At 56.1% G+C, this 23840-nt stretch overlaps 1 protein-coding gene across 3 annotated transcripts in view; it reads left to right on the top strand.

Annotated features, from left to right (window-relative positions):
- NHERF2 (NHERF family PDZ scaffold protein 2) overlaps positions 1 to 23480 on the top strand; it is a 32980-nt gene extending 9500 nt beyond the window's left edge. For 2 of the 3 annotated variants that reach the window (XM_063171588.1, XM_063171590.1), the window contains exons 3-7: positions 14131 to 14307; positions 16181 to 16334; positions 18497 to 18540; positions 18927 to 18989; positions 20997 to 23480. In XM_063171588.1, the coding sequence (XP_063027658.1) occupies positions 14131 to 14307; positions 16181 to 16334; positions 18497 to 18540; positions 18927 to 18989; positions 20997 to 21155 (597 nt within the window). In that variant the 3' untranslated portion in view covers positions 21156 to 23480. Of the gene's footprint in view, positions 1 to 14127; positions 14308 to 16180; positions 16335 to 18496; positions 18541 to 18926; positions 18990 to 20996 lie in introns of all 3 variants that reach the window. The other variant, XM_063171589.1, reaches the window with a different exon arrangement.
- The last annotated feature ends 360 nt before the right edge of the window (positions 23481 to 23840 follow it).

Here is a 23840-nt window from a genome sequence, read left to right as displayed (position 1 = left end):
ACCGAAAGTTTATTTATAAAAGCGAATATCTTTTTTCCATTCATCAATCAGTGGAATCCTTCCCATTGTTTCTTTTATCTCCCAGTGCTGGTTTTGTCCTCCAGCAGACCCACAGCTGGTTTGTGAAGACAAATCCTCCCTTCCTGTCACCATCCCGGGATTCTGTGATGGTTTTGGGGTGCTGCTGCTGCTGCAGAGGGGGGTCTGTGGGGTGGGGCAGCCCCAGCTCTGGTGTCTGTCTGTCCCTGTGTGCTGTCCCCCTTCCCTCTGGTGCAGGTTTTGGTGAGTTTGGGGCTGGCAGCGCAATTCCTGGAGCCGTGTTGGGATGAGCAGCGTGTGCTGGGCATCCCTGCAGCGCTGCAAGGAGGTGCTGGCAGAGATTGGAGCCCAGTCCTGCTGGGAATGCTCTGGCCAGGGTTAGTGTGGCAGGTCCTGTGTGCTGGGGCAGTGCTGGCAGGTTTTCCTCTTCTGGCTGTCGGTGTCAGAGCTGAAACACCTCCTGGGAATGGGGTGGGTGGTAATTACAGCTGTGGCTGCATGGAAATGGGAGCAGCTTCTCTGCTGCTCCTGCCCAGGGATTTGTTCCCCATTTTCTGCTCCTGCCCAGGGGTTCATTCCCGTTTTGTGCTCCTGCCCAGGGATTCATTCCCATTTTCTGCTCCTGCCCAGGGGTTCTGCTCCTGCCCAGGGGTTCATTCCCGTTTTGTGCTCCTGCCCAGGGGTTCATTCCCGTTTTGTGCTCCTGCCCAGGGGTTCATTCCCGTTTTGTGCTCCTGCCCAGGGATTCATTCCCATTTTGTGCTCCTGCCCAGGGATTCATTCCCGTTTGCTGCTCCTGCCCAGGGGTCCATTCCCATTTTCTGCTCCTGCCCAGGGGTTCATTCCCGTTTGCTGCTCCTGCCCAGGGGTCCATTCCCATTTTCTGCTCCTGCCCAGGGATTCATTCCCATTTTCTGCTCCTGCCCAGGGGTCCATTCCCATTTTCTGCTCCTGCCCAGGGGTCCATTCCCCATTTTCTGCTCCTGCCCAGGGGTTCATTCCCACTTTCTGCTCCTGCCCAGGGGTTCATTCCCGTTTTCTGCTCCTGCCCCAGGGGATGTGGCTGGAGGATCCCGGCAGGGCGAGCTCCGGTCCCGCATCCTCCTGGTGCTGCGGGACGGGGATGGATGCCCAGAGCTTCCCTTTGCAGTCCCGCTCCAGAACGCCCCTGCAGAAGGGGCCGGGGGCTGTTTCGGTGCTCTCCCCGCTCCAGGCTGCCCTGCAGAGCGGGCCGGGGGCTATTTCTGTGCCGGGGAATTGCAGGAAGCCCCTCCCGGGGAGGAGAGCATCCACCCCGCAGCACGAACTTCCTCCCCGCGGTATTTTTAGTGAAGCACAAAGCGGGCGGGAGGCAGATCAGCGTCGGGAGGAGCCGTGCCCTGCCAAGAGCCTTTGTTCCCGGAGCCACGGGGGACGGTGGGGTCACCCCGGGACCCCCCAGCTCCCGGGACAGGGGAGGATGCTGCCCCAGCCCGGAATGGGGATGCTCAGGGTGGTCCAGCCGGTGCTGATCCCTTCTGCATCCCCCAGTAATCAAAACCTTTCCCTCTGATATTGAGTGGGAGCTGCTGGAAGTGCAGCTCCATCCCTCCCCAGCCCCCTCGGCTCTCAGGATGGGCTCCAGCAGCTTTCCTTCAAACCCAGCCCCGCTCACCAGTGGGCTCCCGGCCAGCTGGGGACGGTTCTGTTCAATGGCAGAGCTATTAAATGGTTTAGAATAAATTAAAAAATCTTCTGGCAGCGGCGGGGCCCCGTGCGTGTGCCCTGGCAGCTGCACAGAGCCTCTGCTGTGCCTCTGCTCCATCCCTGGAGCTGCTCCAGCCTGCTCGGCCCCGGGGGCTCCACATGGCACAGGAAACCCTCAGACAATGTCGGGCTTGGGCTGGGTTTTCTTTTGGATCCTCTGTTTATTCCTGAGAGCCAGCTGTGGGGAAGGGGACGATGTGCTGCCGGTTCCCAGCTGTTTGTGCAGGGCTGTCCCAGAGGGATAAATCATCCCAGGGGTTTGGATGTGGTCCTGGGGGATGCTGTGGCTGTGGGGGAGTCCCAGCTCCTCCTGCTCCCGCCTGGGGCTGTGGGATTGCTGGTGGGCAATGGAAACTGGGGGGGCAGAGGTGCCAGTGCTGCTGATTCCAGCGTGAGCCCCCAGGCTGGAGGGAGCCAAGGCTTCCACACACGCCTGACTGCCAAAAGAGGTTCCAAAGAGCTCCCTTTAACCGTTCCTTGGGTGCTCTCAGCCCTGGCAATGTGGCATCGCCTCTGTGTGGGTCATTCCTGCCCTCCAGGCTGGGGGAATGATGTACCCAGCACTATAAATTGCTCGGGGTGCAGGGAAGGTCTGTTCTGAGCTGGTTTTGTCTCCCAGTCCTTTGCTCTGGATATGGAGATTTTACAGGCACTGCTGGTGGGGGACTCCAGGCTGGGATATGGGAGAGCACAAATTAAACTTGCAATCAGTGGAGGCTTTCTGCAGATCCACAGGTCTCTATAAATAAGGAATTGAACCTCAAGCTGTTGACATAATTCTTTCTGGCAAGATCCATATTGTAATTTAATTTCATTACATTTTGCCTGGACTCCTGAATGTTTTGGTTCCATTGCTGTGCACGTTCAGACCACATCCAGACCTGGAGCTGGATTCTGTTGGCTCAGTGTCCCTCTTTTCCCACTAAGGCTTTGCAGGAGTTTGTTTCCAGGTACAATAAGCTGGTGTGGGATGTTTGTTTAGCGGTGAGCCTGTGAGAGCCAAATTTTAGTTGTTTTATGAGCACTGGGAAGGGGAGGAAGACAATTCCCTGCAGGTGCCAGTGCTGTGGAAGTGTGAGAGGCTGCTCAGTGGGCAGAGAGTTCTGGAATGGTTTCTGGAAGGGGCAGGTCAGTTAATCCACCCCCTTCCACCATCCCAGGGTGCTCCAAGCCCTGCCCAGCCTGGCCCTGGGCACTGCCAGGGGCAGCCACAGCTGTGCCAGGGCCTGCCCACCCTGCCAGGGAACAATTCCCAGTCTCCCATCCATCCCTGCCCTCTGGCAGTGGGAGCCATTCCCTGGGTCCTGTCCCTCCATCCCTTGTCCCCTCTCCAGCTCTCCTGGAGCCCCTTCAGGCCCTGGCAGGGGCTCTGAGGTGTCTCTGGAGCCTTCTCCCCTCCAGGCTGCACAGTTTGGGCTGCCTGGCTGTGCTTCTTTCCCCTGGGAGGGTCTCCAGCCTGGCACTGAGCAGTCCCGGGGGTGCTTGAGGGAGGAGCAGCAGTGCCTGGGTGCCCAGATGTGTGCCCAGATGTGCTCCAGGGCCTCTCCATCCCCGTGTGCTGGCAGTGGGGTCGCTGCCTGCCCAGGCAGAGCCTGCCCCGCTGCCCCTGGGCTGTTGTGTGATTAACCCCTCTCATGGCATTACAGGGGCTAATCCCGCTAAAGCCCCCAGCAGCACACAGGGGGCAGGGAGGGCTGAGCTCCCAGCACCCCTGGGGACGTGGCCCTGGCACCTGGCTGAGCTGGCACTGCCTGGGCTGTGCCAGGGAATTCAGTTCGCTGCTGCTGGGCCCTGGGCAGGGGCTCCAGGGGCTCTGCCCAGCCCTGGCACCTCCTCCTGCCCACCACACCGGCAGCCAGGGGCCATCCCAGGTGAATCAGTTCGCTCTGGCTGTTCGTGGTTAGCAGGATTTAATTAAGACAGGCCCTAATTAGCTGTGAGCGGGTGAGCAGCCGGCTTTGCCTGGAAGGGTTCCCTGCCCCTGTTTGGCAGCTGGGCTGAGCCAGGGGGATGTGAGACCCTGCTCGGGGCTGGGCTGTGGGGATGAATCCTCTGGGAGGGGCTGGTGGGCTGTGCTGGGTACCCAAATCCCTGTTTTGGGTTTGCCAGCACCGTTTTTGGGCTGTTCCCCCTTTCTGGGGGCTCTGTGTCCCCCTGGCACAGGCAGGGATGGCAGCGTGCCCAGCGCCCCAGGACCGGCCCTGGCACCCCCTGCAGCCCAGGCTTATCAGCAGGAGCAGCTGGTGCTGGCTCTGGGGTTATCTCAGAGATCCTCCCTGCCCCAGGAACCTGTGTGTGCTCTGCCCAGGGCTCCAGGGGCCAGCCCAGCCCTTATCTGCCCTGCCCTGCTCAGCTGGAGATAAGCTCAGCTCCCTGCCAAGGGCTATCCTCATCTTTAAGGAGCTTGAGTCAAAAAAATGTCATTTTTGGAGCTTGGCAGAGGAGCCCTGATGGTCCTTGGTCCTGTCAGGTCCTGGGTTGATCCTGGGACCTGATCAGATGGGATCACTCGGGTTCATCCTGGGTTGATCGGAGTGTCCCAGCAGGGCTGGGGGATGCCCTGGTGCCAGCATTGTGCAATGGGGGCACTGACAGCAGGGCCGAGGGTGCCTGGGGAGGTCACAGGAGGCTCTGGGTGTGCGCCCAGCCCAGCAGATCCTGTGCCGGAGCTGTGGTTTGGGGGGTTTTGGGACAGGGGAGCAGCTCAGTGTGGAGCTGAGGGCTGGGAGCAAGGCCCCTCACCCCCCAGTTCTGGAAAAGGGCACCCTGGATGTTTGATGGCAGGGATTCTGAGCACAAAGGGCCCCTCTCACACTGGGTGACCCCAGGGGGGTGCCCTGAGCTGCCTTTGCTCTCTCTCACCAGGAATGCAGAGGATGTTTGGAGCCCTCCCCCTGCCCCATTTCCTGCAGCCAGCTGGGCTGCCTGGCCAAGACAAATATTGGGAGTAAACTCTTGAACTTCCCTGGCCCAGCACTCACAGAGCAGAGCCTGTTCTGGGGCAGGGGCCGGGCTGGGGGTGCACATGGGTCCCCGTGCCCAGGGGGGCAGAGCAGAGGGAAACCAGCCCCAAAGGGACAGCAGGATGGCTCGTGCCTCCTTTCCACCCTGCCTGTGCTTTGTGGGCTCTGCCAGGCTGAGTGCAGCACCCGTGGCTCTTCCTCTGGGGTCTGGGGGCTCCTGGGGGGCACCAGGCTTTGTGTCCTTGCTGGAATGTGGTGCAGGACAGTTCTCCCCATGCTGGATGGGATGCCTGGCTAACAGCTGGCTTTCTGCAGGATTGCACCCTGTCCCTAAAACTCAGCCTTCAGGGCAGGTCCTGGTGGGTTTGAGCAGTGGGCGCTGGCCCTGGTGGGGTTTGCTGTGAGGTGACCCCAGTGCCACAGCCCTGGCACGGGGAAAAGCAGCAGGACAGAGCCTGAGCAGCCTCAGTCTTTGGGAAAAAACCTTTCCTTTCCCAAAACCTCCCTGTCCCGGGGTTTTCCTGGGAGCCCAGAGCTGCAGGACCGGATTCCTGCTCTGACCCCGGGGCACTGCAGGACAGGAATGGGGCCAGCCTCCACCAGGGTTTGTGATTGCTCAAGGCCTGGCCTCCAAAACAGCTGGGGAGGCCAGAGGGGCTGGGCAGAGCCTGGAGGTGCCTGGTTCCAGCACAGACCTGGCTGAAGGCAGGGCTGGGCTGGGCTGGGCGCCGTGCCTGGCACTGCCCTGTGCAGGGGGCTCTGCTTGGGGTGTGCCATCGAGGGGCACTGCTCTGGTTTGGGGTGTGCCATGGGGGTTTGGGGTGTGCCTTGGGGCTGGCAGGGCTCTGGTTTGGGGTGTCACAGAGGGGATGGCATTCCTCTGGTTTGGGGTGTGCCATTGGGGTGGCACTGCTCTGTTTGGGGTGTGCCATTGCTCTGGTTTGGGGTGTGCCATGGGGTGGCACTGCTCTGTTCGGGGTGTCACAGGGTGGGACAGCAGCTCTGTGCTGCAGCACAGCCCCAGTGCAGGGAGGGAGGGAGCGCTGTGGGACTGGGGAATTTCGTTCCCAGCATCGTTCATTCTCCATTCCCGTTGTGCACACAGCCCCTCCTCTGGCCCGGGGGTTTGTGCTGAGCGTGGGAAGGAGTTTCTCCCCTGCTCCAGCAGCTCCAGCTCTGCTCGCTGACCAAGGCTTTATTAATAATAAATCCAAGGATTTATTCCCATTTGCTCTTTCCCCTCCCACCCAGCAGAAAACAGATCCCCGTGGATCTGCTGAGATCCCTCTCAACGCAGAGCAGAGATTCCACACTTCTCCTCTTGGACAAAGCCCATCCTGCCAGGCCCCACATCTGTGCCCCGCATCAGCCTGGAGCAGAGGAGCTCTGCGGTGCCCTGGCTGTGTTCCCTTGGCAGAGCCAGCTGGAAAAGCGTTCTGTGTCCGTGCAGACATGTGCACGTGGCGCTTGCTGCCTCCTCCGTCCTCCCTCCATCCCTCCCTGGGCTGGCCCAGCTGCTCCCTGCTCCAGCCTAAGCCCCTGCTGCTGCCCTGCCCGGGGCACGGCGTGGGTGCTCAGCCTGCTCCTGCTCCAGCACAGGGGGAAATGCTGATTCCCACAGCTGGGGCTGAGGCACTGCCCGGGATGGGGACAGATCCCTCCCTGCCGGGGAATCAGCTGAGCCCTGTGGGTTTGCCAGGGCACAGGGACAGCTCCATCCCTGCTGGGCCATCGGGTGGACTCTGTGCGGCTGGCAGGGGACAGCTCCATCCCTGCTGCGCCCTCTGAAACTGCCTGGCAGCTGTGGGGCTGCAGGGAATGGGGACGGGGACATCCCTGCAGCTGCATCCCTGCTGCACCCCGTGGGGCTGGGCAGAGCCGGTGTCCCCACATCAGGGCTGTGCCCCTCAGGGGCCCTCCCTGGGGCCGTGCCCACGGGCACGGGAGGTGCCAGGCAGGAGTGGCCGTGCTGAGAGCCCCCTTTGTGCCCAGGGATTTCCCCAAAGCCGCGGGGATGGCGCAGAGGGGCAGATCCAGCTTAGCCCGGGGCACCGAGGGGAGGCTGAGCTGGGATTGCTCTGCCAGGAGGGTTCTGGAGAGGGGCCCTGTGGGGCTGCGAGGGCAGGGCTTTTCCCAGGGCTGGGGCTGGGCTGGCAGCGGTGCCCTGGCACAGCCTGGCAGTGCTGCCGCCGTGGGCTGCACCTCCCCACCCTCCACGTCCTTCCTGCCCCTGTTTTCTCCTGCCTGGCACTTCCCTGGGCTCACGGGGCTCTGGCACAGCTCTGCCTCCCACAGCACCTGGCACTGAGCTGGGCACTGGGTGGGGGGCACAGGGAGCTGCAAACCTCCTCTTGCTGCTGCTCTGGTGGCGTGGGATGGGGAAGGGCCTCGTTGACCTCTTGTGGTGACTTTTGCACCACCCTGGCACCCCCACTGTGCCCTCAGCTGTGCCCACAAGGGCTGCAGGGCTCAGGGAAGTGTCCAGGACCCTGCTGAGGCTGAGGATGGTGCCCACGGTGGGCATCATCCTTCCCCTCCATGCAGGGAGCTGTGCTGTGAGTCTGGGTTTTCCATGGCATGGCTCATCATCCTCCTCCTCCTCTCAGGGACTGCCTAAAAAATCAGAGAAATCCCAGGAATATCCAAATTGCCAGGAATTATCCCAGGGATATCCAAATTGCCAGGAATTATCCCAGGGATATCCAAATTATCCCAGGAATTCTCCCAGGAATATCCGAATTAGCAGGAATTATCCCAGGAATGCCCAAATTGCCCTATCAGCTGCAGCCTGGCCGTGTGTCCTGCTGAGGAGCCCAGGCTGGATGTGTTCCATTGCTAATTGGAGTCACTCCCTGCCACCCTCACCCGCTGCCTTTGTGCTGCCTGCTGGCTCAGGGCGTGTGGGATGCACCCAGAGGGAGGCAGGGAGGGATGGAGCACCCAGAGGGAGGCAGGGATGCATCCAGGGGGCACTGGGTGGGTGCTGGTGCAGCCCCTGGATTGGCAGGAGGGAATAAACCCTTGGGCAGGGGCAGAAAATGGGAATGAATCCCTGGGCAGGGGCAGAAAATGGGAATGAACCCCTGGGCAGGGGCAGAAAATGGGAATGAATCCCTGGGCAGGGGCAGAAAATGGGAATGAACCCCTGGGCAGGGGCAGAAAATGGGAATGAATCCCTGGGCAGGGGCAGAAAATGGGAATATTCCTGGCTGGTGCACGCCCCTGCCTGGGGGTGTCTCTGGGTGCTGGATGTGCCCATTCCCAGCCTGGCCCTGCAGGAAGGGCAGGATCATCTGCTGGTGTTTGGTGGGGCTGGCGTCCCGGTCTCCCCTCCCCCTCTGTTATTTATAGCATTTCACCAAACATCTGGAATTTGAGCCCGCTCAGGCTGGCTGCAGCTGGAGGAGGGGATGGGGGAGAGTGTGTGGCCAGCAGGAGGGACGGAGGGAGGGATGGAATGAGCCCCGAGCCCTCCCAGAAGTCCCATCTGGAGGTGGGGATGACACCAGGGCTCTGAGCAGTGCCCTCTGTCCCCTCAGGACATCCCCAGCCCCGGGGGGCTCTGCAGTGAGGTTTGTTTTGGAGGGAGCAGAGGAGCCCTTTTGCCACTTTCTGACCCAAACCACAGGCAAAGGAGAGGGAACGCCGTGGCTGCTGGCTGAAAGCGTGCCAGCAATGTAAATGAGGCAGGAGTGCTCCTGCCCGGGCTCTCTGCAGCCCTGCCCAGCAGGGATGGAAAGGTTTGACCTGTCCTGGGTGACCCTGGAGGGCATCCAGGGGCTGCAGTGTGACCGCGCTCACAGGGGTCCCGGGGTGAGGGGGGTTCAGAAGGGTGATTCATTATTTTATCATTCATGTTATATCAAAACTATACTAAAATAATAGGAGAAAGGATTTCATCAGAAGGCTGGCTAAGAATAGAAAAAGGAAGGAATGATAACAAAGGTTTGTGGCTTGGCTCTCTGTCCAAGCCAGCTGACTTTGATTGGCCATTAATTACAAACAACCACACGAGACCAATCCCAGATGCACCTGTTGCATTCCACAGCAGCAGATAATCAATGTTTGCATTTTGTTCCTGAGGCCTCTCAGCTCCCTAAAGAAAGGATTTTCCATAAAAGATGTCTGTGACAGTGCAGCTCCTGCAGGGGTGCTGGAGCTGTGGGCACAGCCCCTGGGGTGGCACAGGGAGCAGGGGAGGGGGTCCCAGGCAGGCCTGAGCTGATTAGGAGCCCTGATCCTAATGATTGTGATTATTGTGGCACACCAGGAGAGGAGCTTGGTGGAGTTCCAGCAAATCCCACTGCGGGCAGGAGCAGGGCTGGAGCTGCTGGGACACCCCAGGGACACCCCAGGGACACCCTGCCCTGCCAGCCTGCAGGAGCCACCAGGACCCAGGGTGATGGTACCAGCCTGGCCTCGGCCTCTAGAGTAGCTCTGTGTGTGTCTGTGTCCCCCTCTTCCTCCTCCTCGTCCTGTCCTGGAAGACCCAGCGTTCACGCTGGCACTGGTGTGGAAATTTTTATTTTATTTTTTATTTTATTTTTTATTTTATTTTTTAATTTATTTTTAATTTTTAATTTTTATTTTATTTTTATTTTATTTTTATTTTTAATTTTTTATTTTAAATTTTTAAATTTTAATTATTTAATTATTTTATTTTTTTATTTTTTATTTTTTATTTTTATTTATTTTTTATTTTAAATTTATTTTATTTTAATTTATTTCATTTTATTATTTTTTATTTTATTATTTTATTTTTTTTATCTTTTATTTTATTTTTATTTAGGAATAAACCCCTATTTTTTATTTTATTTTTTTTTTAGGAATAAAGCCCCAAACCGTGGCTTTCAAAGCATTTTAGCCCTTTGTGGGGCAGAGGGGCTGGGGACAGTCGTGGCACCTGGCCACCAGTGTGGAGAGCCAGACCCTGGGTGCTCCTGCAGCTTTCTGGGCTGGCTCTGAAATGTCCATTTTATTTATTCCTGTCCCTGCCCAGGGTCAGGCTGGGCTGGGGGGAAGGTGCAGGTTGGTTTTTCCTTTGGGACAGTGGTGACACAGGGCTGTGGGGACAGGGACATCCCTGTGCTGGGCTGGCTCACAGTGGCACAGGAGAGTCCCTGGCACTGGGGTTTGTTGCTATAGGATCCGAAAGAAAATCAGTGTACACTGCTGCTTTTGAGGTGAAGGAAAAGGGGAGTTTATTTTCTGACTTTAGCATTTATAGTTTTCTAAAAGTGACAGCGGATTGGAGGGTGACAATGACACCTCTCCAATGACACTGGTCCGACTAACAGTTTATCAACTTTCTCTTCTTCTATAAAGGAATGCAAAACAGTGAGTTATTTACAGAAAGTGTGTGAGAAAGTTCTCTACACTTCAACATCAGAAGGCTGAGAAAATCTTAAAAACCCTTAAAATCTTAAAAGGGTGAGAGGTGTTGAGCTGGGAGGGGTTTTTGTAGGGCCAGGTGGATTTGGTTGGGTAACCAAAGCTTGGGGGCTGCTCTGCTGCCCCTCAAACCCAGGAGGGGAATTTGGCTCCTTTTGGGAGTGGGTTCTGCTTTCCTGGAGGCTGCCACGTGCTAATTAATGATGTGGAGCCCCTCGTTAATCAGGGCGGGTGACATTTGTGACAAATGGGCGCAGCCCTGGTCAGTGCAGGGGTGGCACAGAGCCAGGGCTGGGGCACCCGTGGGCCAAGGGGCACCCAGGGGAGCCCCTGAGGGGCCCCAGTTCCCATCAGCAGCGCTGAGAACTCCAAGGGGAAATCAAAAATCAGATCCTGCAAAGAGTTGCCGTGCGATTGTGAGAGCTGGCAACACCCAATCGGGTTTTTCAAAATTTTTTTCTGAAAGCATTTCATTGTTATTTAATGTCTTGTTTGTGCTTTTTTAAATGGAGCAGCTTGAGCTGAGCTTCCGAAAGGTTTTCCTTGGAAAATGCAGCAGCTCCAGGGCTGGGTGTGAGTGCAGATCACCATGCAGGGAGGATTTATCTGATTTACCTGCACAGACACCCCTGGGCATGGCAGAGACAGGGATGGAGTGGGCCCTGCTTCAGGCACTCACTGGAAGGGCCTGGATTCCTGGAGAAAAATTCAAAAAATCTTCATTTTTTTTTTTTTTTTTTTGGCAAAAATCTTCATTTTGCAGGGTTTTTTGGGAGACAAAATCTTCATTTTGCAGGGCTTTTTTTTTTTGCAAAATCTTCATTTTGCAGGGTTTTTCTTTGGCAAAATCTTCATTTTGCAGGGTTTTTTTTTTTGCAAAATCTTCATTTTGCAGGGTTTTTTTGGGCTAAATCTTCATTTTGCATTTTTTTGGCAAAATCTTCATTTTGCAGGATTTTTATTTTTTTTTTGGAAAATCTTTATTTTGCAGAGTGGTTTTTTTTTTTTTTGCAAAATCCTCGTTTTGCAGGGGTTTTTTTTGGCATAATCTTAATTTTGCAGGGGTTTCTTTGGTGGGTTTCTTTTTTTGTTTGGTTTGGGGTTTTTTGGGGGGTTTTTTGGTTTTGTTTTTTTGTTTGTTTGTTTGTTTGTTTTTGGCGTGTGGGCAATTTTTGTCTTTCTGAGACAAAAAAAACGGGGTTGAATTCAGTTTATTTGCAGCACGCTTGTGTCTGTAACTGGACCCTTTGCAGCACTGGCTGTGAGAGGGGCGCAGCCTCCCCCGGAGCCCCTCTCAGGCAGAATCCCGTGAAGCCCCCACGATAACCACACTACTCTTCCAGAAAAACTCGGGTTTCACTGCGGCCAAATCCCCCGGGAAATGGGGAAATATGGAAATACCTCCCCAGAACACAGCCAGGGAAAGGAACGCAAAAGGAAAATAAAGAGAGGAGCTGGCAGGAGAGGCCGTTCCAGAGCTGGGGGTGTGAGCAGGGGCTCAGCCCTAATCCCAGAGAGGGGCTTTGCAGAGCTCAGCTCCAAAAGCTGTTTGCTCCAGCAGCCAAGGATTGCGTTAGCTGGGAGGTTTAAGAGCCCAGCAAAGCCCTGGATCATCTCTGCGGGAGGATAAGCAGTTTTCCCTGAGGATTTCTGCCCAGAACAGATGCTGAATTGGGATTTTTTTTTTTTTTTTATATGTGTGTATTTAAAAATAAACGTCTTGGATTTGTTCCAGTTAAGGGCCTTAAATTGAAGGTTTTGCAGTGGGAGCAGCACAAGCCCACGCAGGACGTGGCACAAAGCAGCAGCTCCCAGCCTGGGGATCCTGCAGGGGAGCTGTTCCCTCCCTCTGGGGTTGGTTTAGTGGGTAATTTGATTTCACTGCTGATCCCTGGAGGAGGAGGAGGAGGGACTGACCCTGCCAGGGTGTCCCCAAGGGATCCCCATGCTGGGACAGCACCTCCAGCCCAGATTTTGGGGTGATTCTCAGTGATTTCTCTGTGTTTTCACACTGCTGCCGGAGCTCTGGCCCTGCAGGGATGGAGCAGGAGGAAAACGGCATTAAAAGGTCCTTTTTGGACCCGAATAGGTGATGCCAGGTGGGTTTTGGTGATGCCAGCTGCACTTTGGTGACCCCAGAGGCGCTGCCCTCGTCCCGCACACAGAGCCCCGTGTGTCCTTTAAGGTCACTGCAGTTGAATCATTTCCTGTTTTCCTCAGAGCCTGAGGAGCTCCGGGCAGGCTGGAAATGTTTGCAGATAGGGTGAACTGCCTGCTCTGGGGCCATGGGAAAAGTGCAGCAGGGTTCAGGGTGCACGGGGAGGGGATGGGGCTGCAGGGCTGCCCTGGTGTGAGCAGGCACAGGAGGGCCTTGGAGCCCCATCCTGGCTGGGCTGTCACTGATACAATCCTTATTCCCCTTTATGAGCCCATCTGGGGGTGAGATGCCAACACCACCAGCTGGTTTTGTGTGAAGAACTCATTTGGTGAAGGAATCTCTGTAAAATTCAGGAGCAGTTTTGAGTGTGCCCCCGTGCCTGTGATGGGCACTGCTGGTGGTGACCCTCGTGTGAGAGCAGTTTCTGAGGAATTTGGTGGGTAAGGTGAGCAGTTTTGGTGGGTAAGGTGCCCCTCCTGTGCCAGAGGAAGGACACAATCCTGAGTGATGGGATCTGGGGAATTCTGCTCAAACAAGGAGATTGGATTTGGATGACTCTCAGTGGTTCCTTCCCTCCTGAGCCATCCTGTGTGCACAGGCTGCTCATTTTGCATCCCTGATTCTCCCTGGGTGCTGGGCTTGGGCTGGTCCACATCTGGAGCCCTGACCCACATCTGGCTGCCCCTGGACCCTGGCAATGTCCCAGGCCAGGTTGGACAGGGACCTGGGACGGTGGGAGGTGTCCCTGCCATGGCAGGGGACTGAACAAGGTGATCTTTTCCACCCCTTCTGGAATTCTGTGCAAATTCCATCCCCAGCACAGGGATCCCTGGTAGATCCCTCTGTGTGGCCCCACTCTGTTCTCCTCTGTAAAACCCCTCCTTGAGGGGGTGAAGGAGTTGGGAGGTTTGGAGTTTCACGGTGCCTTTCAGCCAAGGGAAGGAGGAGGAGGAAATTGCTGCCTGGATTTTTAATTTGGAGGGAAAGGCTGGGAGAGATTTCCCTGGGAATGTGATCCCAGACCAATCCTCTCCGTGGGCAGGCAGGGAGCAGAGCTGCTCCTGCTGAGGAGGGTTAAAACTCATCCAGGGGGGAAGTTTTCCTTAAAGCCTGGGTGAAAATGAGCACGCTGGATCTCTGAGGTGCCTTTGGCAGGGATGTGGTGCCAGGAGCTGGAGCTGCTGCTGGGAATGTTGTGGGTCCTGAAGAGCTGCAGAAAAACAGGAGTTGTTTCTCCCTGACTGCCCTGAGGAGCCATAAAGCATTTTCCATGGCATAGGGAGAAGTGCTGAGCTCCTCCTGTGCCCCTGTGCTGTTCATCCTGCCCAGCTCAGCCTTCCCCAGCTGCAGGGAGCTCTTGGATGTTGGGGTTCATCCCCTCCCAGCAAGGAGGGACTGGGATGGTGGCACCAGCGGGTGATGCTGGTGTCACCGAGACCAAGGGAGTGGCCCTGCCTTAAATACCTGACTGAGGTCAATCCCAGGTCTGGCCGAAGCACAGCTGGGTCTTGGTTCCTCCCTGCCCAGGGCTAGGGCTTGGCTGCTGCTGGGAGGGTCCCAGCCTATGGGTGGATGAATCTGAGCCACTCCTGCAGAAGGAAATGCATTTTTTGTTTTGTTTTCGTTTTTCTGGAGTGCTTTTGGACAATTGGGTTTCGAAAATAGACTCAATGAGAGGAAATCCATTTGTTGAGCTGTCCCCAGGCTGAGGACGGGGGGCAGATAGGGCGCTTCCTCGGGGCTCTATTTGCGGTCACATCTGCCTGGAGCCACCCCAAATCCATCCATTAACCCCTGTGCCCTGTCTCCCCTACCCTGTCCTCCATGAAGCAGGACCTGAACGGGCAGAAGGAGCTGTGCCCACGCCTGTGCCACCTGAAGAAAGGCCCCAATGGCTACGGCTTCAACCTGCACAGCGAGAAGTCGCGGCCGGGGCAGTTCATCCGCTCCGTGGATCCCGATTCCCCCGCGGCCAGGGCAGGGCTGCGGCCCCAGGACCGCCTGGTGGAGGTAACAGCGAGGGGGCAGCAGCAGGGTGGGACCCTGGGCGAGCCGGGACAGCCCCCAGCCCGTCACCTTCCCCAGCTGATCCCCCTGTGTTGCTCTGATTGGGGTGCCAAGGATGGCATGGCTCTGTGCTCGCTCCTCGCCTCCAAGTGGGAGCTCTGGGGAGGATTGCAGAGTAGAAATTTGGGGTTGTTCTTAGGCTGGGAAAGCCCTCCAAGACTGCAGAGTGCTGCCATCCCCCAGCTGTGTCCCCAAGGTGCTGTGCTGGCTCTGGCTGGCACAGGGAGGGTCGGGCAGGGGACAGTGGGCACAGGGCCAGGCTGGTGCTGCCAGCTGAGCTGATGCCCTGCCAGGGAGTGCTTGGAAACATAGGGGAAGAGGCTTTGCAGAGATTTTAAGACACAAAATTATGGAAGATGGGGGAAAAGTGTTCTTGGAAGCATCTCGCTGGTTATCACGTGCTGGACAGCACTTCTTGCCAAGACAGGGCTGGGAATTGCCCTCTCTTTGGCTTGTGTGCTGTGTTGTTCCTGGAGAAGGAGGTGCCCCCATCCAGAGCTGCCTGTGTGGGCAGAGGGGCAGGCACAGCAGCCATCCCCCCTTTCCCTGTGGGAGCACATGGATATTCCCTGCTTGGGCTGAACCCCAAAACCACCCCCAGGGACCTCCCTGTGGCCTTCAGAGCAGGAATGGGATTGGCACCCCTGCAGGAGTGTGAGCTGGGATAACCCTGCGGGCAGAGCTCTCTCCTGCTCTCCAGCCCCGTGAGGAGTTACTGCCCAGGCAGTGGGAGCTGTGCCTGTCCCCAGCAGCTGAAAGTTTAATGCTGGGACAGCGTGGGGCCGGGCCGGGCACGGGTGGCACTCCGGGCTGGTGTCACATCCTGGGGTCCCGTTATTTATTAATGGGCTTGGCCCGGGGCCTGGCACACACAAAGCAGCTCGGGGTGAGCTCAGAAACCCGATCCCCTCCCTACCTGCTCTTTGGGGCTGGGATAAATATTTGATGCCCCCAGCTCTGTGCTAGGGTGGGGGAGAGCAGCCCTGGCATGGATTGGGGTGAGCTGGAGTGGCAGGACAGGGATGGAGCAGGGCTGTGAGCTGGCAGCTGAGGCTGGCAGAGCCTGGCATGAAGGGGTTGGAAGGGGTTTATTCTCACCCCAGCCTTGCAGCTGTGCCCTGGGGAGCAGGGGAGCCTGGTTCCCTGCAGAGGACCCCAAGTGTGGAGCCCAGGCTCTGCTCGTCCCTTTGGAGGAGGAGCAGCTCTGGGTCATGCCGAGGCTGTCGGGCCCTTCCCGGTGGGACAAAGGGTGATTCATTCACCGAACAATGTCCTGAGTCACCATTGTCCCCTCCTGCAGGAACAATCGGGATCGGGTTCCCTGGAGGTCCTGGCTCTCACGCAGGGCAGGGCAGGGAGGGAGGGATGAATCTCTGCCCATCAGGGGCACAGAAATCTCAGGTTTTCCCTCCAGAGCGATGGAGGGTGGCACAGTGATGCCCCAGGACACGGGGGTGCCCCCAGCCAGCCCCCTGTGCCCACGGGGAGATTTGGGGCACATCCAAGGGAAAGGCTGGGCTTGGCAGCACCAGAGAGGGCAGGCAGAGGGTTTTGGGGGCAGCCTGGGGTGTGTGGTTGCCCATGGATGTGTTTGGGATGCAGCCAGAGGTGTGAGGTAACACAGAGGATGCTCTGGGGGGGTTAGGAGAGGGAGAAGGGAAAAGCCTGTAGCCTTCCTGTCATCCCCACGGGAAGAGAGAAAGGAAAATGCCACAATGCCAGCAGGAGTAAAGAGAGGAATCCTCAGGGAAGGAGGGTTCTGGAGGCAGGAGCAGCCCGTGGGCTGGGTTTGGGCTGTGATGCTGTCCCTGCGCAGGTGAACGGGATAAACGTGGAGGGGCTGCGGCACTCGGAGGTGGTGTCCCACATCAAGGCCAGGGACAGCGAGGCCAGGCTGCTCGTGGTGGACCCCGAGACAGACGAGTACTTCAAGAAGCTGGGGGTGACCCCCACGGAGGAGCACAGCAAAGGTGAGACCTTCCCTTCCCTTCCTTCCCGGGTGACTCACGGTGGGATCCCAGATCCCAGCACAGTCACATTTCCCTCCTGCCTCATCCCTCAGTGGTTTCCTGAGAACCACCCAGCTATTTATAAACTCTGAGCATACACCCTCCCCCTGCCAAAAAACACTCTGTGGCTTTTACACGGTGAATAATTAACTCTGGAACTCCGAGGCACTGAGGTGTGCTGGGCTTTGGGGTACTGGAGCACGGGTACTCGCGTGGATGTACCCAGCAAAAACTAACAGTGAGGGTAGGACTAAGCCCTTTGTCCTTGGGTGTGTGGACATCTTCAGTGTCGTGATTTTTATCAGCTATGAGAACGTGAAATTTGGTGGGTTGATGATTGATCATCATCGCTGGGGGGGACCCTTCAAAGCCAGGTTGGACAGGGCAGGGCTGTTCCAGTGCAAGGTGTCCCTGGGTGAGCTTTAAGCTCCCTTCCAACCCCAGTCACTCCACAATTCTGTGATTCTGTTGCTCTTTGCTGCAGTGAACGAGCCCATGGGCACTGGAGATCCCTGTGCAGAGGGAAGGGCTCCACGCCGGCTGAGCAGGGCATGGCTGGGGCAGGAATGGTTCTCCTGGCTGGGGCAGGAATTGTTCTCCTGGCTGCAGAAACCTGGCAGGGAAAGCTGCTCATCCCCTGCCCAGCCTGGCCGTGCCCTGCTCAATGCCCAGCTCTGTTTCCCAGCACAGCTGCTCCTTATCTGAGCCCCGGGATGCTCAATGGGCAGATTTGTCCCCAGAAATGGGTCAGGCACTGCTGGGGAGCCACAGGGTGTCAGATGCTGCAGGAGGAGCAGGGCTGGCTGCTGGCACTGCCACAAAGGAGCCCTTGTTCCAGCAGGGCACAGGGCAGGGAGCCTGGGGGCTCCAGCATTCACAGGGAGCAGAGTTTGGCACCTGCCAGGTAACAAAGGGCTCTGGGAAATTCTGCTGTTTGCAGGCTGAGAGGAAATAATAATAATAAAAATAAAAATAAAAATAATAGAAGATATATAATATATAAATAATAATAATAGTAATAATAATAATAATAATAATTATTATTATTATTATTATTATTATTATCCTCTTGAACTGAGCTGCTTTGACCTCACACTGACACTTCCCAAGCCCTGCAGCTCACCCTGAGCACCTCAGCCTTTAACCAAATGAGAGGCTTTTAGATGAAGCATTTCTAGATGTGGCTAATTTGGTTTTGAAGTCCAATCCCACTTTTCTATTCCTTGTCATCTGAAGCTTTTTATTTAAATAATTTAAAGTTTAGCTACTTATGATACCAGAGACATAAACGTCTGTGTGAGCTGACTCTTCTGATGCTCATTGCTCAGAGCTTATCCTGCTCTAAACACGAGTCCAGCATTCACTGCAATAAAATATTTAAGGATCCCAAAGCCACACAGAGGTTTTTGCACCAGCACGCTCTCAAAAATCACAATTTAGGTTTATTTTTCTGCTTTGCCCCAGAAATTCCTGCAGTCTGCAGCGATGCAGCCCCCAGTCAGTCCCTAGGGAAAGCATCCATGCTTGACATGATTCAGTTATTAATCCTGTCCCAATTAACACATCTGTTAGTCTGGGACAGAGACACGGTAATGCCTGGGGCAGTGACTTGATCGTGGTGACTGGCAGCTTAAATGCATGAAATTGCCATTGTGTGGGCTATTGTTAGAGTAAATCATTGGAAGTGAGCAAAAAAAAAAAAAAAAAAATTAAATTCCAGAGTGCCTGGAGAGGGGGTTGTGTGGCAGACACTGCTGTGGCAGCACCATCATGGGGATTTTGATGAAGCTTTTTGAGCTGGCTTTTAAGATTTTTGAATAAAGAATTTATGAAAAAAAAACTAACAGTAAAAAAAGAGAAAAGGGCAGGATGGTGGCTCTGTAAGGAGGTTACTTGTTCCTCCTCCTGGCAGGTGTTTTCCTCTGATCAAAAGGGTGAGGTGGAGTGAATTCAGGGGATGTGGTTGTAGAAGGGCACGGGGAGAGGGGAAAGGCTTCTTCTGTGTGGGCTGGGGAACAGCCCAGAGTGGAGGGACAGGGTGGGCAGGGCAGGAAGGGGTGGGTGGGTGCCAGGTGCTGCTCAGGGGGCTCACTGTGTGCTCTGTGTGTGTTTGCTGTGCCCAGGTGTGCCACCCCAGCCCATGACAAACGGATCTGCACAGACCCAGGTGAGTCCTCACCTGCCCCAGAGAGGACAGGAGGGGTCAGGGGCTGTCCCTGCTGATGCTCAGGTCCCCAGGGCTCGTTTAGCTCAGCCTTACTGCTGCCTGCTTTTAATTGCTGCCTGCTTTTAATTGCTGCCTGCTTTTAATTACTGCCCGCTGCAGCTTTAATTCGGGGGTTGAACCGGGCCAGTCCCAGCCCCATTTAGTCCCAGGGGGAGAGGAGGAGGTGCAGTGTCCCAGTTCTGCTGGGGCTGGGGGCTTCTGTGGGGTTCCAGGGGCTCCCCTGTGTGCAGGGACCCCTCAGCAGCTCCATCCCCTCCCCTCCCTGGGGGTTTATTGTGTCCAGCTCTGCCTGGCTCACACCACACTGACATTTTCCTTTCCTCCAGCTGAACGGGGGATCCACATCGTCATCTCACAGCGACCTGCAGAGCCCTGGGAAGGAATCCGAGGTGAGAGCCCCAAACCAACACCTCCTGTCCCCTGCACACCTCGTGTCCCCTCCGTCCTGCCCCACTGGGCTGTGCAGGGATGAGGTTCCAGTTTCTCTCCCAGATTTGGGTTCATTGTACCCACCCAGGCTTTCCTCTCATCCCTTGCACTGGGGGGCTCCCTGGCAGCTCCTTGGGCACTGATTCCTGCTTGGATAGTTTGGGAGGTGAAGGGATGTCTGCAGGGTTTGGGGTCTCAGCTAATTACACTGATGAGCCACAGCAAAGCTGGGAACCCATAAGGAACACAGCTGTGAGGCCCAAGAGCTGCTAGCAGGACAAAAGGCAGAATTTGCTTTATTTAATATTTTTAATTTATGATTTTTTTTTTTAGTTTGGAGCACAGAGAATTTATCACAGTGTTTAAATGAAGGGAGGAGTTGTTTTTGCTGCCAGGCTGGGCTGAAGGGGTTTCTGTGGTGTGGCTCAGCACTGGAAAGGGGCAAAACTTGTTGGGCAAGGTGAAGTGGCAACCAAAAGTCAACACAAGGCATAGATTGGCATTCTCAGGAGTTAATAATTCAGCAGGTTTTTTTCCTGTTAAAATAAGAAGTGAGGATTTGCAGAGTGCTCAGAAATTTGTCTTCAGCACAATGTTCTGCTATGAACAGAGCAGGGTGTCCCTCCAGGTGCCCAGCAGCAATGTGCCAGCCCCAGGTGCTCAGGTGGCCTCTGAGCACCCGGAGCCTCCCGGGCAGCAGCTGTGCCAGGCGCCTGCAATCTGCCCCTGTCCCTGTGAATAATGCATGGCCTGCTGCAGTGGTGTGTCCCGGGAGACCCAGGCTGTGTCCTGTCCTCTGGGGAGCCTGTGAGTGTCCCCTGAGCCACCCTGGCTGTGACCGTGCTCACAGGGGTCTGAGGACTGGGGAAGAGACGAGGCTCTGACTCCGTGTTTCAGAAGGCTGATTTATTATTTTGTGATATATATTACATCAAAGCTATACTAAAAGAATAGAAGATTTCATCGGAAGGCTGGCTAAGCTAAGAATAGAAAAGGAAGGAATGATAACACGGGCTTGTGGCTCGGTTCTCTGCCCAAGCCAGCTGACTGTGATTGGCCATAATTACAAACAACCCCATGAGACCAATCCCAGATGCACCTGTTGCATCCCACAGCAGCAGATAATCAATGTTTGCATTTTGTTCCTGAGGCCTCTCAGCTGCTCAGGAGGAGAAATCCTAAGGAAAGGATTTTCCATAAAAGATGTCTGCGACACCTCGGGCTGCTGCAGGGTCACTGCAGTCCCAGTCAGGGTCCCTGGGGTGGAGAGGGTGGAAAATGGGCTGTGCTGGTGCCCTCCTGCCATGGGGACACCCCAGGGCTCTTCAGGGCTGTCCTGGCTGTCCCTGGGGCTTTCCTGGCCTCGGTTTGGTTGGTTCAGCCCAGCAAGGCTGCCTCTGTTATTCAGAGAAAGTGAACCCCAGAAATATTCTTGGGAAGGTGTGCCTTGCTTCTGTCTGTGAGGAGAAATGTGGGGCTGCAGGTGTGGGGCACAGCTGGGGGGTTTGCAGCCTTGGTGATGCCCCGAGGGGCTGTGGGCACTGCAGTGCTGTGCCATGGGGTGATCCTGGGGGTTCCCAGCCTCAGTGGTGCCCCGAGGGGCCCTGGGCACTGCAGTGCCATGGCATGGGGCACAGCTGGTGATCCTGGGGGTTCCCAGCCTCAGTGGTGCCCTGAGGGGCCCTGGGCACAGCAGTGCCATGGCATGGGGCACAGCTGGTGATCCTGGGGGTTCCCAGCCTCAGTGGTGCCCTGAGGGGCCCTGGGCATTGCAGTGCCATGGCATGGGGCACAGCTGGTGATCCTGGGGGTTCCCAGCCTCAGTGGTGCCCCGAGGGGCTCTGGGCACAGCAGTGCCATGGCATGGGGCACAGCTGGTGATCCTGGGGGTTCCCAGCCTCTCTGGTGCCCTGAGGAGCCCTGGGCACTGCAGTGCCAGGCCGTGCTGGCAGCTGTGTCCCTTGCAGGACGGTGACACGGACAAGAAGGACCCGTTTGAGGAGAGTGGGCTGAGCCTGAGCCCCACGGCGGCCGAGGCCAAGGAGAAGGTGAGGGCCAAGCGGGTGAAGAAGCGAGCGCCGCAGATGGACTGGAACAAGAAACGGGAGATTTTCAGCAATTTCTGAGCCCTCCCTCCCGCCCAGCTCGGACCTTTCTGAGGTGCCTACGCCTGTCCTTCGGTGTCCACGTGAGATGCTTTGTGCTCTGCTCTTCACTGGTTGCTTTTACAAGGCGTATTTTAAAGCCCTTTTTATTTTTATTTTTTATTATTATTATTGTTGTTGTTATTATTATTATTGTTACTCACCAGCGATTCTCATAAGAAAAATGTGACCAAAGCTCCTTTTCTTGCTTGCTCTGAGCCTGGCTCCGGCTGCCTGCCGTCCCTGTTCTATGAGAAAGGACTGGAAGAATTTTAACTCTTCTTTCTTACCTGCAGCATTTAGGCTTCTGTTACTTCTTTTTTTACTTTTTACGTGGGGTGTTTTGGCTTTGTGGGTGTCCCAGGCTGAGCCCCGTGGGATGCTCAGTGCCCCTGTGGAAGCATCTCATGGCTCCTGGTGGGGGTGCCAGGAACCCCCTCCCCAGCATCAGCTGCTCCCACCATGGGAAAATGGACTGTGGCTGGAAAGTGCTCGTTGGCTTTGCTGTCGAAGCAAAAATATTTGTTTTGTTGTTTTTTTTTTTTTTTTTTGCTGTTTTTTAATGAAGTCCATGTGTTTCCAGTTAGTTTAGGAGCCTCCCCCTCAGCAGCAGCTCCTGCCCAGGCAGTAAAAGCCCATTAAAAGCCCATTTTCATCGAACCAAGCAGCTCTGCAGAGGGGAGAGGGTTTAAAAGCAAACCCCAAACCCTGAGAACACAGCTCTCCCCAGCTGCAGCCGTGGATGTGGCAGGAGAAGGAGGAGCAGCAGGGCCAGCCCTGCCCCACGGAGCACCGAGATGAGAACCACGAGATGCTGCAAACCCCTCTGGACAGGCCTGGCATTGGGGCTGAGCCCACATCTGCTGCCAGGAGGGAGCCCAGAGATGCAGCTGGGTTGGTGTCCCCAGCCTGGCAGTGTCACCGTGGGAAGGACACCCTCCAAAGGAATCCTCCAAAGGAATCCTCCAAAGGAACCCTCCAAAGGAATCCTCCAAAGGACTCCCTCCAGAGCCCGGGGTGTCCCTGGGGCTGCAGGTGGAGCAGGCTCTGCTGTGATGGCGTGGGCAGCACCCCTGGCCCCCTCCAAACCCACTCTGGCCATTCAGAGTGTATCTAAAGCACCACAGATGAGTCCTTTAACCTCTTTATTGTTCCCTCTGGGTGTGTGGGTGAGGGTGGCCCAGCTGAGCTGAGGGAGCAGGGCTGGGTTCCAGGGCTGGGGCTGCCCCACTGCTCCCCTGCCCCTGCAGGACCCCAGCCCTGCTCTGGGGAGGGACTGGGGGCACGGAGCCCCTGTTCCCAGCTGGGATCAGTGATCAGTGGCTGAGGGCTGAGCACAGAGCTGTGCCCTGCCTCCCTCAGCCCCTCTGGGATGGAGCCCCTGGCTGGGCAGCGTGCTGTGGGTGTGGGAGTGGCTCTGCACGGATTTCCCAAGGAATCCCCGAATTGTGGAGCTCAAGGTGCCTTATGCCATGCTCTGCTGTCCTCAGCAGGGGCTGGGGCTCAGCACAGGCTGTTGGGCTGCCCTGGGCAGCAGCTGGTGCCCCTGGCCTTGTGCTGCTGGCAGGAGAGCGTGGAAAGCCTCAGGGGTGAAGGAGATGAGTTCTCTTTATGAAAGTGATCTTTGAGGATTGTCGATGGGCTGAACAGGTTGGAAATAATGGCTTTGGAGAGGAGCTGGTGCAGGTTTGGCTGTGGGTGACGAGACGGGACATGGGGGTGATGGGGATGTGGAGAGGCTGCCTCCCCTTGGGGCTCTGCCATTAGCCAGACACCTCTTCCCCATCCCACTTCAAGCTACCTGCTCTCTTTTTGACCCCCCAAAATACTGTTTTCTCTGTCTGGGTGATGTTTGGAAGGAGCCCCTCTTTCCCGTGCTGTGCCCACATTGCCAAACCCCGGCAGTGCCCGGGCTGTGCAGGGCAGAGCAGCCCCAGGACACCCTGGTGCCCATCAGAGAGCACAGACCTGGTGTCAACGCCCCATTCCTCAGCCCAGACTGCTGGACTTGAGGGGAGAAAGGAAAAAAAAAAAAAAACCTTGTGTAGTGTTGAATGTAGATCAAAAGAAATCAGGCGTGCAAATCCGTGTTGGTAAGATTGCAAATCTTAATCTGTCAGTGCAAGGAAACTGCTCCTGGTTGAAGCATTACTGCATTCCTGACATCTTGTTGTAGCTCAGTAGTAATTATTCAGTTCCTGTACATTTAACTTGGAAAAGAAAAATCAATAAAGTCTAAGGCTGGCAGCAGCATTGCAAACCCATATGTACACTGTAATGTCAGTAATAAACTTGGTTTGCCATGTACCCAGCACTTATCTGCTCCTTCCTCAGCTGCTCAGGGAGCCCCGGGCGGAACTGCAGCCCTCCAGCACATTGTAAACTTTGCTTCCTCTTCGGAGAGGAGCTGGAATTACCCTTTGAAGCTCCACAATGAAGTCAGCACTGCCCTTTCTTTGAAGAACAAAACGCTGGGGTGGTGCTGTCCCTGCCAGCTCCTGGGGACACAGCCTGGCTCCCGTGGCCGTGTGACCCTCGTGGCACACACAGAGTGGCACTGCTGGTGCTGTGCATCACCCAGAACCCAGGGATTGCTCATCCAGCAGGGATTCCTCTGCTCCTGGCTTGGGAAGGCTCCAGCTGCACCTCGGGATCACCAAGGCTGGA

This window comes from Melospiza melodia, chromosome 18 (assembly GCF_035770615.1).
Source record: "Melospiza melodia melodia isolate bMelMel2 chromosome 18, bMelMel2.pri, whole genome shotgun sequence".
NCBI lineage: Eukaryota > Metazoa > Chordata > Aves > Passeriformes > Passerellidae > Melospiza > Melospiza melodia.
The sequence above is the reverse complement of the archived record's forward strand: the minus strand, read 5'-3'. Positions and strand labels throughout refer to the sequence as shown.